The sequence below is a fragment of the Abramis brama genome, assembly GCF_963993115.1.
Source record: "Abramis brama genome assembly, chromosome: 18".
In the NCBI taxonomy this organism is placed as follows: Eukaryota; Metazoa; Chordata; class Actinopteri; order Cypriniformes; family Leuciscidae; genus Abramis; species Abramis brama.
Window position 1 is genome coordinate 18843973 of NC_139980.1, and position 16646 is coordinate 18860618.

The window sequence follows — 16646 nt, forward strand, 5'->3', positions numbered from 1 at the left end:
TTCGCACCACTGGGAGGTTCTGAAGATGAACCCAGGCTGAGATGTGTTGACTCAACAGGCACATGTGCACCCGTGGTGCTGAAGGAACAGCTCAGTCGCAATGAAATCACCATCACCATCACCATCACTCCTCAAAGTTTGTGGCTCATTTCATTCGCTCTGACCATGAAGAGACAAAACATCCGAACCCTCGTGTTGATCATCTGCACTTTCACTTATTTGCTCGTCGGAGCGGCTGTTTTTGACGCGTTAGAATCCAAGATGGAGATCACCCAAAAGAAGGTCCTGGACGATCGGAAGCGAGAGCTCATGGACAAGTACAACTTGAGCAAAGTCAATTTCGACGAGCTGGAGCGGGTCGTGCTGCAGCTGAAGCCACACAAGGCTGGGGTCCAGTGGAGGTTCGCTGGCTCCTTTTACTTCGCCATCACGGTCATCACCACTATAGGTATGTCAGACGTTCAAATATCGTCCGCATCAACTTATTTTTTTAATAAAACTTTTTCATAGCTGTCATTTTGGTCAGGTTCGTCATATAAAACAGCCCAAATATGCGTTATGAATATTATAAATCATAAATGAGTCTTAGGTCGCCCATGCTGATGTTGCATCTGCGGGATCCGTGAGCGTATTAAAATAGGCTAATTTTATATATTGAATGTATTATAATAAAAATACACCACATGTTTTATGTTGTTCGCTGTATTAATCCAGCATGTATTAATTTTACAGCCGTGTAAATTATACTGGGAGTATTTAAAATGACACACCGTGGTGAAAAATCCAGTTTAAGCTTGTAGCCTACATTGTAACAAAAAAAAATTAAGCTGCCTTAAATTTGTAAGTACAATCAACTTGGATGTTTAAGTCATTTCAACTTAAATTACATTAACCTAAACTGACTTTTAAAAAATGAGTGGAATATTGTATAACTTAAAAAATAAAATAAAAAAAACGAGTTAAAGCAATGTAAAAACATATGTTGTCATAACTTATTGATCATATAATTTTTTACAGTATTGTTGTGTGTGGAACTTGATGGTTATTAGCTACTGAAACTGTCTGTTACTTGCTCTTAATTGGTCATTTGTTGGTGTATCCTGGCAATTAACTGGTCCAGTTAAGACATTAGCTGGTCTAAGATGGTCATTAGTTGGTATGAGCTGGTCTAAGCATTACCTGTTCAAAGATTTAGATCATTGTGAACCTGAAACAAATCACTTGCTGGTCATACTAGCTTAACACTGATGTTTAAGTTGCTGGTCAAGCAGCTAATAACCAGCTTATACCAGCTAGAAGACAACTTCTATGTTCCAAAACACTGCAACCAGCTTAAACTGGATCTTCCAGCAGAGACCTGGATAGTTTGTGTACACAGCCTTCAGAAAAAGTCCTAGATTTCCCGGAGGCGTCGAGACATCTGTGCAGGCTTTGGTTTAGCTTGGCAGTGTACTGGATGTGTGACACTGGACAGCTTTTGAAGAATCAGACACAGAACAGGGATGTTTTTTCAATTCATCCAAAGATCAACAGATCATGTTCAGTGACAAGCCTTCATTTCTCTGTCTCGGCAATATAGGGAATGGATAGTTGACATGACATGTCGAGCAGTGACAGCACTGTCCTACGGTGTGACCTGCTGTGCGTTCATCAAAAATGACATTAAACATTTATTTCGATTTCTTGTATATTACAGTTGCTTATTTATGACCTCATTAAATATTTGTACCACGTTAAATAAAACTAAATGTATGGCACCACAGTATATACACACATACATCCATACAGGCAACATTTTTAACTTAAAAGTTCATGTTTAATAACCCAATTTAAAAAACAGTGAGCTGGCAAAACCAGCAATGCAGGTTTGAGAGGTGGCGCCCCGGCAAATCTCGCGAGAATCACGACTTGCTTTACGGCACGACGTCACATACATCAACAACATATGAAGCAGCCTCTATGGAAGACACTAGCACACATTTTAGACGCGAATCATGGCAGAGTCGACGGAGAAAACGAAGAAAGCGCGGTCGGAAGAGTGCAGAGACGGCTCTGTATGAGTGGTATTTACGACAGTAATGTTAAATACAAGTACTCCACAGCGACTCTAGGGGTCGCTGTTTGAGAAAAACGGAAACTGCATAGTGTGCCTTTAAAACTGCAGTGAACTAAAGACAGATGATATCGCTGGTGTTTCTGACGTCACAAACTACCTTGATGAGTGGATCTCTGAGCTGGTGTGAGTGAGTGGAGGCGGGGCTCATTTACATATTCATAGAAGCGCATACTAAATGAGGCAAGGGTGTAGAGTTACATTCAAGCTATTTTAAGGTTTGAATATTTTCTTTCTAGGAAAAAACATTAAATATGTCATTTTGGTGATCAATGTTAAGTTTAAGGGATAAAATGATTGACTTCTGGGGGACTAAAATATATTTTAAATGCACTAAATTGCACTTTAACCATATTTCAAAGACAAAATAAGTAATTATGAAATTACATAAATACACACTTAAGTCCTACTTATGTAGGTCACAAAATAACTCTCAAGTTCAGCTAAATAAATATAAATTCAAACAATAATTTATTTTGATTTAATTGGAATTAACATGCAATGAAGTATCCTGAGCACATTACATTCACTTCTATTCAAGTATTTTATTTCTGTAAAAAAAAAAGTACTTAAAGTGTACTTCTTTTGCACCTTATAGATGCAACTCAGTTCTTTATGTAATGGACTGTAAATCATATTAAAATCAGAACCCCATTTTAGTATCCACAAAAACTCATGTAATGTTTCCATTCATTGTGTATGCTGCGTTTCCTCTTATCAGACACATCTGTGGTCAGGTCTGTTTCATGTGTCTGCTATAGATCAGGTTTCTGTGTACACTTGCCAGTAATCTAATCATCAGTTCAGCAATCAGCCTGCCAGCACCTTATTGTCAATGCAGGAGACTCTGTAAACAAGGAACTGTTTACTATCTGCGGTCTGGGGTATCAGCTTAGTACACAGAGCTAACCTGATCCATTAGTCTAGTAGAAGTTGGTGCTGCATTATCAATCGCTATCAATCCCCCCCCCCCCCCCCCCCCCCCCCCCCATCGATATCTTAAATATTTGGTTACATCCTTATTGCCAACAAGCTAGTTTTGTTTCCATGTTGACCAGATCAATTGATTTAAAGATAGGGAGCTTTTATAGCAAGTGATTCGCCCACAAAAATAAATCTATAGATCATTTAAACGTTTTTAAAGCTTTTCAAAATGCAGCATGTACTTTGACTATTCTGAACAAACTCAGAAAGCTTCAGTCAATGACTTTACCACATTTAGGAACCAACTTGAAATAGAAAAAATTATTATTCTATTATTGACATTGAGCTTCTGTTGATAATGATAGCATTTCTAGCTAACACTTAGTCGTGACTCGTGATGTATATCAGTTGGTTCAGGATGGTCACCTGATTAAACAGTTGTCCTATAACCAATTAGTCAATTAGTGAGGTTGACTTTTTTTTAGAATTTTAATAATTTTTGTAATAATTTTTTCTTTTGATATTTTTAGCAGCATTGCTGTCATTAGAATGCTGATAGCACACTGGTAAGTGCAGTCTGTATCAGGGGAGCTACTAAGCAAGTTTACTATGTCAGAAAAGCCATACATACAGTATGAAGCTGATAATGTAAAACAAATGTCAAAATGTATTCGCTTACAAATCATGCATTATAGTAAAAGTGTCTTGAGGTCATAAAATAGTATCGTCAATGGAACCGCACGAATCTGCCCCAGTAATCAAAAATTTGTTTGAAAAGGAATAAAAGTTGTTGGTGTTTTACTGCCACTTTTTGTTTCGTTTCAGCTGGAAACTGCAGTGAACTATATGTATAATTATAAGCTTTTGGAGATTTTGCAAAAGTGTATAGGTATTGGCACGTTTTTCCAGTGAGCCTAGGTTGAATTTAAAAGATACTGTTGGTTATAAAAACATAGTTTAACCAATATCATAAAGTGATTTTGTAGTACTTAGTTAGGTATAGGATCTAGTATGGATCAAATAACCAATATGAGTTGGGTAAACCTGAAATCAGCCTAATAATACAGGACTTCCAGAATATTGTGTATTCTGTTCAGCCAACCCACTGATTTTGACAATATGCAATTGAAAGATTTTCTAAAATATTGGTTTACACATCACTAATATCAATAGTAGGACAGAAAAAAAAAAAAATCAATTGTTCAGCACCGATTCTGAGGGACTTTTAATTCCAGAATGTTGATGTGAAAGATCAATGCAGTTCCAGTGTCCGGCGACAGTACAGCAGGACACAAGCACCTCTTCTGCCCTCCTCTGCAGGGAAGGAGTGTTTTGGATGGAAAGAATGTGAACCGAAAAAATAAATACCCTCCTGGCCAGCGGAGCAGCAGGTCACACATCAGTCGGAATCTGTGGCTTTTTGCACTTTATACATTTCGAATGACTTTTCACATAGAGAATCTGTTGATCAGCTTGCCCGAGTGATGTTTCAGATAGACTATGAAGGACTTTTATTTGCTGAATTTTTATATGCCACTTTACTCAAAGCATTACAGTTCACCAGCCACCTGGACAGACCTTTTTATGACACCCGTTGTGCGAAAACACACTTATAAAGGAAGTTATGTAGTGATTACAACATGCAATGCACTGAATTTCCTTCCTTTATACAAACAGAAAAATCAATATTTCCTGATATTATGTACAATTTTCAGTGTACCTCGAAACGGAGATAAAAATGTTTACGACTAATTTAGTTTTTATTACAATCTAATCCATCAATATTGTATCCAAATATTTTTTGTATTATGCCATTGTCTCACAGATGATTTTATCATACCACAGACGTCACTAGATATTTGAATAATGTTGGCCTACACTTCCGTTTCATGCCGACTTTAATTGTAAAATATATATATATATGCTAGTGGTAATTGATATCCATTATGATATAAAATGGAAAATATTACTGCTTTGGATGAGAAACTTAAGATAAAAATAAAAAGAGACAAAGATGTTTAAGCACTTTAAGAGTAAGATATGTCCTTGTGATGTTGGCATCTCTGTACTCTATACAGTATAAGATGCTTACGTACACTGTATATGTGGATACATTTTCACAAAGTGACACATGGCCAGTTGCCCAGTAGTGACAGCATCGCTGGTGCCTTACATTGACAGTCACCGTCATTAAAGACCCCCAGCATTTCTGAATCCAAACAAAGCTGTGACCTTATATTGCTCTATAACCTTAAATATATAACTGTAATACAATTTTTTTTATATTATATTATACACTGCCTGGTAGGGCCTGGTAGGGCTCTGTGATCAGTAGTAAACGCTGCTCCATCTGAAAGCACTGCGAGTTTGAGTCGCTTATAACGTGCATTTGAAAAAGCAACACGCGTCAAACATCTTTCCAAACATGAAAGCATTTATAAACCTATTCTTCAACAAAAGACAACATTTAATAACATGTTTTTACTCCAAACTCGCTTCATAACGTCAGTTGTTTTGTTTTTTTTAAAGATGATGTGGCTTCTTACACAGAATAAGGCACAGAACATATTATTTCATAGTATTCTATACAGTGATAAAGGCTATTATTCGATTAGCATTGAAGTATAAATATACTTTATTATCATGAAAATATCAGAGAAGAACTCAGAAAGACCATATACTGTCGTAGTCATGTGTTTATTAGTCATGTTCAATCAATCAAAGCATTTCAATCTTCTTTTTATTCAGCTACAGCTGTATTATGATGCCTGATAGGGATTTCCATTGAACATTATCGTACTTCTGTTGGGCATATTTAAAGTTTCCGTGCAAGAGCGCCCTCTGTCTTTCAGATGGAGCAGCATTTACTACTGCCCGGCCAAAATAAAGTCGCTGTTTGACTTTAAATTCACACATCCCAAAGACTTTCAATGAATTTAAGGTCTGGAACCAGAGGTGCCAATTTATGTGTGAAAATGATTCTTCATGCTCTCTTTCTTTCAAAATGAGCTTGATGAATCCTGACTTTGTCATCCTGGAATATGGACATGATGTGTCTTACATGCTTGTTTATGAAATGAAAAGCTACACACTCCATCAATTAGAGTTAGAAGAACTGTTGCCAAACATATAACATGCAAGAAACATAATAATCACTGCAATAATGATCCATTCATAGACTTTTAAGCTTAGCATTTGGTGTTCTTAATGAGTGAGTCATTGAATTATTCATTCAACCGATTTGTTCAAAAGCACTGATTCATTCAGAAAGGAAACACCGCTGTGGCTGTGTTCGAAATCGCCCCCTATACCCTCATTCATTATCCCCTACATTACTCCACTAATATAGTTCACTTGAAGGAGTAAATGAAAACGAGTGAATACAAATGGCTGTTCCCTCAAATAGTGCCCTATTTAAGGGTATAGGGAGCGATTTCAGACACAGCCTGTGTGTTGCTCAGAGACAGAACACAGACTAAACAGAACATGACAATGAAACTAAACAGAACATGATAATGAAACACCGAACCAAACATGAATGTGACACGCGTTTAACTTCATGTTTAAATCAGGATAAAACAAAGCATAGGACATTTGGAAAAGGACATGAATAGGACAAGTTGGAAAATGTATATTATAGATAAACTATATATTTAATAGTTATATAAATATGAAGCACAATATAGTATACAGTACACTACCATTCAAAAGTATATGGTCTGTTTTTTTTGTTTTTTTTTACAAATATCAAGAATTTATTTATTTAGCAAGGACGCATTAAATTGATCAAACGTGACAGTAAAGACTTTTACAAATTCAGCTTTGCATCACAACATTACATTTTAAAATATATTAAAAACAGCTATTTTTAATTTTAATCATATTTCACAATATTACTGTTTTACTGTATTTTTGATCAAATAAATGCAGTCTTGGTGAGCAGAAGAGACTTGTAAGCATGTAAATGTATACAAAAAAATTATAATTAAAAGGCAGTAATACTATATAAAAAAACAATCTGTCATTTATAATCAAGTAACCAAATGAATTTCTAACGTAAAAAAGAAAAACAAATAGCATTATATAATCACATGACTCTGCAGCACTGGTTAGTCTCTCGTTTTTCAGGAAGATATGAAAGATTAAAAGTGACAGCAGCGGGACATCTGACCAGAGTCTTGTCAGCCCCTAAAACACTGCTAGAGTTATAGCCTACTAAACATAACTGCGCAATGCATGTGCACACATACCGACAACAACAAGACACAAGATGAAAATGATGAATCATATACATCATATACATATAAACATGGGTCGGTAATTTTCCATATACCTGCAACATCAGTGGAGAGTCCTATAAAACACTTTTATGCGTGCCATATGATAATCTGACTATTAATAATTTAATTAATCCTAGACGTAGGGCTGGTGAGCTGACAATGATGTAATTCTAATAAAGGTGGATGCATCCCAGATCAGCCTTTGATCTGCCTTTAACAAACACATGCAACCCCCCACCCCCCCACCCCCCCCCCCCCCCACACACACACACACAGGCACATACTGTATGTTACATTTGTCCCTTATATTTATCATTATTATTATCATCCCTTATGTTTTATATAACATATGGTTTTATGTTAACCAATGACAAACATCTTTATTCCTTTATTTCACACCATCCCTTCCCCCAACACCACACACTCACACTCTCACACCTTCTCTAAGTATTTAATCCCCAACCCCTTTATAATATGTGTTCAATACTGAATGGATTTGCACTGACTGCAGCACATTTGATGATAAGATGAAATAATCATTCAGAAAAAAAGGAGTTATTTTAGGAGATGTAAGCTGAATGGATGGAGAGAAGCAGAGACATGAAAATGAGCTCTAAACAGCAGCCTGTATGTGCAGATGGCTCGACTGAGCCTCTTTCAAAGAAATAATTCATGCTGCTTCTATAATAAGAGCAACTGGACTCCATCATAGTGCAATGCAAATAAAATTACAGATGGTCATTATGAGTAGAAGCAATATAAATCTCAATTAAAAACCTCAACAGGTGCAGGGAAAGTATGGATATTGTTGTACCGTATCAGGTTACGACTGTAACCATGGCTCCCTGAGAAGGTGAACGAGACACTGTGTCATGGAGTTGACGCTATGGAAACAGTCCTCGTGAGCTGTGTCTGAAGCATGTGTGCTACACGCCAATCTTGATTGGCTACCATGGTCAGGTGATGTCACAGGTGTGCCAGCAGTGTATATAAGGGTACACTGACCTCAATTGTCTGAAGATGTACAGGCATGCCTGAAGTATGGCAACAAGTCAATGAGTTGATGCTATCTGAACAAAATACCCACTGCACCATGCTGAACAACATACTGAACCATGCTTGTGAACTGCCCTGAAGGTTAACTGTAACCAAAGGATTGCCACACAATGCACACATGACCAAGAACTAGATTAGAGGTTAGACCCACAGCTCAATCTCTGCCGAGGCTCGAACTCGGGTCACCGCGGCCATCCATTCAAAGGGGCAACCTGCTCCAAGGAGCACAACATTAAGCATTCTGTCCACAGGACCAGGATAGGCCTCAGGAGAGAACTGTGTTCCCTCAACTGTATGATCTTCCTAAGAATATAGCAATATTCTTCACAAATAGAACTCTGCTGCCTAACCCCTAGGGAAGCACTCTACCCAGAATTGGGTGTCCTAGGAAATACTCAGCATCAAAATGTCTGGAGGGGGTATTGAGAGGGCCGAGTGTCATGGCTCTCCCGTACATCCCCTACCGAGTAGCTCTTATCGGCTGATAGTTGCCTATTCCTACAGTTCCAGCGAATGAGAGAGAGAGCAGGCCACTAGCTGCGACAGAGCTTTTTATGCTTTTTATAACTTTTATACTCTGTCCCAATACTCTTTCCGAACCATTAGGAAAACATGCAATCATAGTCCCCCACTATATCTACACTTCTCACCTCCAGGTATAGACTGGAGGGGCAACAAAGAGAAGTGCCATCCAATTACTCCAATATGAACATGATTCAACAAGAAGCAGATTAATGCTTCTCAGCCCCATGCCACCGAAGGCGACAGAAGAGGAGAGTATTGCCCAGTCTTCCAGTGCTGTTTAGCCTATTGACGTGATCACAGAGGAAGCACATCGCTAACACCTCTGCACTCCTAGTGCCGGAGAGGGAAGATTGACCAATGATGATGTGGGACGCAAGTTGCATTATTTTCCCATCATCCACATTTAGCACAACATAACTGTTATAGAGACAGCATATTGCTACCACCTCTGCACTATTGGCACCCAAAAATAACAGACAGAAAGAGGCATAGGACTCGAGCAGCGTAATTGCTAATCTTTCCTCCTTCTGCCCGTGTGAAATACGAAAGATACTGAAACTGCCTCTATACCCAGTTCACTGGAGGGCGCTAGATGACAGAGTGGAACACGATAGCATGAATGCCAATTCCCTTCATCTTAGTCCGCTATTTATGTGGTGGATCAATATCGAATTTAAATGCCAAGTACTGGAACAGGCATCATCAATGTGTACAAGGGCTCAATAGACAGTGGGGTACTGAAAAAGTGGGTCAAAATGTACACTTATTTCATATACATAAGGCAACTGCGCTTCCCAGGATCAGGGAAAAAATAACATCTGAGCCAATACTACTGCACTAGTCTGATTTATTCGATAAGTTAACAGTCATGACAGATATTATCTCTTAATCTCCTAATGCTGGAGAGTGCTCATGCTTCCACCTCTTCAGGAAATTTTTATGATGTATTTCACATGAGGCTTAACCCCTGCACAGACTTATTGAATTTCGTCATCCATGTCTGGAGGGGCGACTATTCATACAGGAGAGAGTAACTCGACCTCAACTGCCGCTTCCCAACATTTGTGTTAATCAGGCAAATTCTCCTGTAATCCCAGACTAATGCAGTTCCCCCCTGGTGAACACACATTCCACGAAAAATCCCCAAATCAGTCTCCTGCATGGCTCTTCTCATGGAAGATATGTCACGCTCTCCTCTTCTTCTTCTTCTTTTTTTTTTTAGAGAATAGCCGATGGGGGTGGGGGCGGGACCAAGATTAGGTTTAGCTTCTTACTTCTCTTAGCCGAGATTCTCAAACCAGGACATCCTCACATAGCTGTTCTCAGCCAGCCCCCTAACAGTAGCGTAACTGGTTGCTAGAGGGAAATGCTTTATTATTTAATAAAGGGAAGGCTCGGAGGAGTGAGACGCCTATGACCCGCAAGGAATTGCTCATCCAAATGGCTCGGGGTAAATTCCAATCTCTCCACAGACCAATCTAGCTTAAATTTGGCTGTGGTGCTGGTCATTATGTGGCCCAGCTCATCATATATCGGGGTTAGGGAGGAGGCAGGCTCACATTTGCCTCGACTCCTAAAATGTCTAGTTCCTTAGAACTGAACCAGGCCAATAGCATGCTCTCTGCCAGCTTGGAAGAATCCGCAGAGCGGGCTTCCGGATCTGGCATGAGAGCTGAGGAGCTACCAGGTGATGACTGAAAATGGGTGAAACCCGTCTCAAGCTCATCTGCTACGAACCCCACAGTCATAATCACTGGGCTTCCTCGGCAGCTGTGGCACCTCATCCGCAGGGCACAAACGTTTGTCTCCCATCTCCCTTGAAAAGAGCCAGGCGGGAGTGGAGTTTGCTCACTTTGAAGCGGTCACAGTGAGAACAACCAGCCCCCTTTGAGGGCTGAATGTGCGTGCTCCACTCCAAGACACATAACACAAAACTCATGAAGATCGTCGAGTGTTACGCACCTTTGACACGATGGCACACACTTTCTGAAGGACCTGCTTGACATTTTCTTTTTCTACTCCTAGCCACAAACAAACAGAGAGTTCACACACACAGCTTGCAAACAAACGGCTTCCTGAAGACAAAGAAGCTGATGATGTCTTCTTATACCCCTTATATACCCTGCTGGTGCACCCGTGATGTCACCTAACTGTGATAGCCATTCAAGATTAGCATGTAACACACCTGTTCAGACACCGGCTCATAGCATCAACTCCATGACGCAGTGTAGAATTTCACTTCGAAAAGGGAACTACTGTGCCCTTTCATTCTATTCAACAAGAATATTTTGCACAAACAAGATTTTGAATTTGAACATTGTATTCATATGGAGCCATTCACTTTAAAAAACAAATGCAAGAAACAAAGCAGGAAAACAGGAACAGGAAACAGGAAATGAACGGCCAAAATGTATAAATAGTTTTCCCTTTTTAGTTGAAAACGCTGTTGTGTAAACGGACCCTCATTTTGTTGTTTGTCTGTTTAGTTTCCACTGTTACTCCCTAGTATGTTTCTATGGTTACTCATTGATTATTTGATAAGGTTCACCTGTTCCTTATCTAGTTTCCTTCGAGTGTATATATACTCCTGTGTTTTAGTCACTCCTTCTCGGTTCTTGTTTATGTATAGTGTTCAAAGTTAATTTTAGTGTTTGAGTTTAAAGACTGTTATTTGGTTCTCCATCTTCATGCATGATTATGTCCACACTTAACAATCTTACAATTCTGACTTTATTTCACGCAAGAATTCCTTTATTTTTCTCAGAATCGTGAGACAAAGTCACAATTACATATTACAAATTTATTCTAAACACACATGGAAATACAAACAATTAACTTTGTTAAAAACTCCTATCTAAATATTCTGTTAAATATTGCAAATAATAATAATAATAATAATAATAATACTGGATTTAATCACACTTTTAGTATTGGTTATGCTGCTAGCATTCAATGATTCCATCAGTAAATGAGTTTAGTTAGGCTTGTTTTAATCATTATTAATATTCTAAATGGTGTTTTAGTTATTTTACCCCTCAATTTTAGGATACAGTTGTATCCATCACACTGAAAACAATGAACATTTAGGATATGTTTTTTTTATTATTATTATTATTTTTAACACTTTACAATATGGTTCATTAGTTAACATTAGTTAACAACCTTAGTTAACATGAACTAAGAATATTTCTTCAGCATTTATCAATCTTAGTTAATATCAATTTAAACATTTACTAATACATTATTAAAATCAAAAGTTTTATTTGTTAAGATTAGTTAATGTTGTGTGAACTAACATGAACAAACCATGACCAGCTGTATTTTTATTAACTAACATTAACAAAGATTAATAAATACTGTATCAAATGTATTGCTCATTGTTAGTTCATGATAGTTAATACATTAAAATTAACTAATGAACCCTATTGTAAAGTGTTAACGTTTTTTTAATTATGCAACAATGCTCTATTAATAAAATCTAAGTTGGATTTACTTTAGATTACACTGCAAAATTATGTACTTGGAAGACCTCTCTTTACTGTACCTATTTGCTTACTTGCTTAGCGTCCTTTACACCCCTGCAGGGTTTGGACGACATCCTGTGTAATGCACTTCCATTGTACTCGGTCCATAGCCAAGGTTTGAATATGTCCTTGCCATTCTTTGTCATATTTCTTTCTACTCAATCCAAAGGGTACCATGATAAAGGATTCGGCAGCCTTGTGAAAGTATCTTTTCGTTGTCATACGAACGCCTCCTTTAGGGCGTTTCCAAAGGGGGCCAGGAATGGCCATAAAAGTTTGTAATGGTAAGCGATTATTTTGCATACGTAAAACATGTCCAATCCATTTCCAGCGGCGTTGCATAAGCACTGAAGACAGGGACTCCTTTAGGCCACAACGTTCACGGACCTGTTCATTTGAGATGAAGTCAGACCAACGGATTTTGGCTATGCGTCTTAGGCAGCGGTGGTCGAATATTTCCATCCTTTTTTGTTGGTCAGCTTTTAGAGGCCACGTTTCAGAGGCATACAGTAGTGTCGCCCGAACTATAGCACAATATATTCTTGTTTTTGTTTTGATTCGGATGTCACGTCTATTCCAGAAATATTTCAGTGCCGCAAAGATTGAGGAAGCTCTTTGTATTCTCATTTGAACTTCTTCATCCGAGCTTCCTATTAGGGCAATTTTGCTTCCTAGATATGTGAATGAGGTGACAAGTTCCATTGGTTCATTTTCGATGGTTAGGTTGTTATTGGGATTTATGGAGTCAGTGTTAGCAGTCATGTATTTAGATTTTTGGCAGTTTAATTTCAGACCAACAGAAGCTGCCATTTGAGTAATATGGTCAATCATTATTTGCATGGACTCCATTGACTCTGCAAGGACTGCTATATCATCTGCAAATGTAAGATCAGTAATCGGTCGTTCTGATGGGTAAATGGTTACTCCAATAGGGTTATCATCTAGCGCTTTTTTAAGCACATAGTCAATGACAATGTTAAAGAGGCAAGGTGAAAGTATGCCCCCTTGTCGCACCCCTGTTTTAGTGGCAAAAACATGGCCATCTTCACCATAGGCTCTGACTCTGCAGTTTGTGTTTTCATACATTGATGCACAAAGATTAACCAGCTTATTGGGGATTCCTTCCATTTTGAGTAAAGACCAGATAGTTCCTCTATCGACACTATCAAAGGCTGCTGTGAAGTCCAGGAATGCGACTACAGTTGGTTGCCTAAATTCATGGCGTAGTTCTATTATTTGCCGGAGGGAAAAGATTTGGTCGGTACAACTACGACCTGGTCGAAAACCAGCTTGGTTTTCTCTTGTATACCGTTCGCGAATAGGCAGGATCCGGTTTAAGAGAATTCGCTCCATGAGTTTATAGGCATTGGCAAGAAGGGAAATACCGCGGTAGTTCTTACAATTTCTCTTTTCACTGTACCTATTACTGCCTGGTGTAATGATTTAGTTGATTTTGCTACAGTTGGTATACTGTAAATGAGCTCATATGGGAGCATTTCAAGCTTAACATGATTCACTCTAAGACTTGGTTAATCTTGTTCCTAGATCAACATCCTTGTCACATTGTGTGCATCTTCAGTGAAGTATAATATTTGCACTAGCAGCCTTAATACATACAGTGCTAAATTGGATGCTGAAGCTTGTGTATTAAAGGTGTTGATTCACCACTGTGTTCAAGAATTTAGATTCTTAAATTCCTCTAAGAATATAACCTGTTTATTTGCACTTGCAAATTGCGCACCACTGTATGTTGTTCGGGACTGGAGTGAAGACCTATCTCGCGCCTAAATACAGATAGACTAGCTAGGCTAGCCTAGCTAGCATATATAGCTAGACTAGCCTAGCTAGCCTCTGCAGCAGTTTAAACACACACATTTGAGCACGTTTCCATCCGACAACCTTGTCCATGAGATAATAAACAACTGCTTGCATTAATGCAACCATTCCTGGCTTAGTTTCACCAAGATACGGACAATATTTGCTTGGTACAGAGAGCTTCAGGAGCTGCGTGAACTTTTAGCTAGCTAGCTAGCTAGACTATGACTTCATTATAGATGAGAGAAACACTATGAACAACCAAATTAAGACAGTTCTGAAAATCTGTTTAGATGACGAGCTGCTTGTAACATTTACCACAAAGCACAACGCATGATGATATATCAAAACCATAGGCAGAGATTAAAGTTGATTCAGCCACTTACTCTTAATTTTTCGCTGACACACCAGCGCCAGTACATTTTGACAGCTAGTGAAGTGATATCAAAGAACCATAGCAAAGAACACAGTCTGAACGTACCAGAGAAATGGTACAGCCCAATGGGGAGTCAGGGTTTGAAAATCGTATTTCATTAGATTATTTCCTGAATTGTTGGTATGTGATGGTAATACTGCATTTAAATACATACAATTTACATACATTTTTTTCAGTACCCCCCAAACTATTATTTCCATCCCTTTTGGGAGGGTCCAAGTCTCATCTAGGAGGGTCGGACCCCCCCAATACCCCCCGTAATTTGAACCCTGGTTATGCCCCCTACCATAACCCCAAGTTTCAACACACTTCTAACACAACTCAACCAGGCCTTGTCCATTTTTTTTGCATATCCCTTGGGCGGGAATTGTTTAAATGAGGAATATTGTGATGTGTATGTTCCTGGAAGAAAACTCGAGACTACAATGGAGTTCTGAAACAGTGCTTACTGATATAGAGAACAACGCCCTCCACATTAAAGTTGAAAATGTAAAGTTGATACATACAAATTAATTATGTTTATTCTATTTTCTAGGATACGGTCATGCGGCTCCCAGCACGGATGGTGGGAAGGTGTTCTGCATGTTCTACGCTCTCCTGGGGATCCCCCTTACCCTGGTAATGTTCCAAAGTCTGGGTGAACGCATCAACACCTTCGTCAAGTACCTGCTGCACCGTCTCAAAAAGTGTCTTGGCCTTCGGCACACTGAGGTCTCCATGGCCAACATGGTGTGCATTGGCTTAATATCCTGCATGAGCACACTGTGCGTGGGAGCGGCGGCCTTCTCCCGCTACGAGGACTGGAGCTTCTTTCATGCATACTATTACTGCTTCATAACACTCACCACCATTGGTTTTGGGGACTACGTGGCCCTGCAGAAGGATAATGCGTTACAAACCAACCCCCAGTACGTAGCGTTTAGCTTCATGTACATCCTCACGGGCCTTACGGTCATCGGCGCCTTCCTGAACCTGGTGGTTCTGCGTTTCATGACTATGAATGCCGAGGACGAACGCCGCGACGCCGAACAGCGTACGTTGCTGTCCCGCAGCAGAAAGACTGGCGGCGGCGGGACCATGTCTGAACCACCGTCCTCATCTGGTGCGGCCCATGGGTCCGGGAAAGGGTTGTGTAATGTCTACGCCGAAGTGCTGCATTTCCAGTCCATGTGCTCTTGTCTCTGGTACAAAAGCCAGGAGAAGATGCGCTACTCAATTCCCATGATTATCTCTCACGATCTGTCCACTTCGGACACATACATGGAGCACAGCGAGATCTCTGACGCCCTCCACTCCAACGGCTGCGTGTGCAGTGCCTTGCAGGAGCACTCCGGCACCAGTTCAGTGTACACAGGCCTGCTGAGCCCAGCACATTACCAAAGACTCTCCAAACGCCGCAGCTCCATCTAGAGGGCTGGAGGATGTTTTGCATGTGAATCTCTTTCGCCTTACGAAACCAACCACTGTTATACTTGGGGTTGAAAAACCACTGCTTCTAAGCTGCTCGGATCCTCTGTCAGTCGAATAAATGTAATGTAGTGATAGACGGGGGAGGGCGGCCTGTCAGCAGGTGCTGCTTGAGGACCGGAGACATAGAAGCGTGCAATAAAAACAGGGTAAATACCTGTATTTTTTAAGTACTTTGAGGTTTTCGAGAAAAGGCAAGATGCAAACTGCCAGCTCTTCAGTGAGCTCAATGGTAAATGGATACAAATGCTGGTCTTTTAACAACCAACAAGTCCCAAAGTGTCAGGATCTTCTGGTTTTCATTTGAATAGATACATCTTGTGATGCAACCATTTCAACAGTGAATACTTTCTTATCTTTACAGAAGTTATGAAATAGTAATTAAAACAAAATAATATATATATATATATATATATATATATATATATATATATATATATATAAACATCATCTTAAATGAGAACTTAGCTAATAATGAGTGCAGACCTTAGTCAGGGTGGCGCAAT

General features: G+C 39.3%; 1 protein-coding gene across 1 annotated transcript; it reads left to right on the forward strand.

Moving 5' to 3' along the window:
* Positions 1-16189, forward strand: kcnk3a (potassium channel, subfamily K, member 3a). Its single transcript, XM_084090312.1, has 2 exons — positions 1-448; positions 15209-16189. The coding sequence occupies exons 1-2, from the start codon at positions 166-168 to the stop codon at positions 16081-16083; spliced, it is 1158 nt and encodes a 385-aa protein (XP_083946438.1). The 5' UTR covers positions 1-165; the 3' UTR covers positions 16084-16189.
* The last annotated feature ends 457 nt before the right edge of the window (positions 16190-16646 follow it).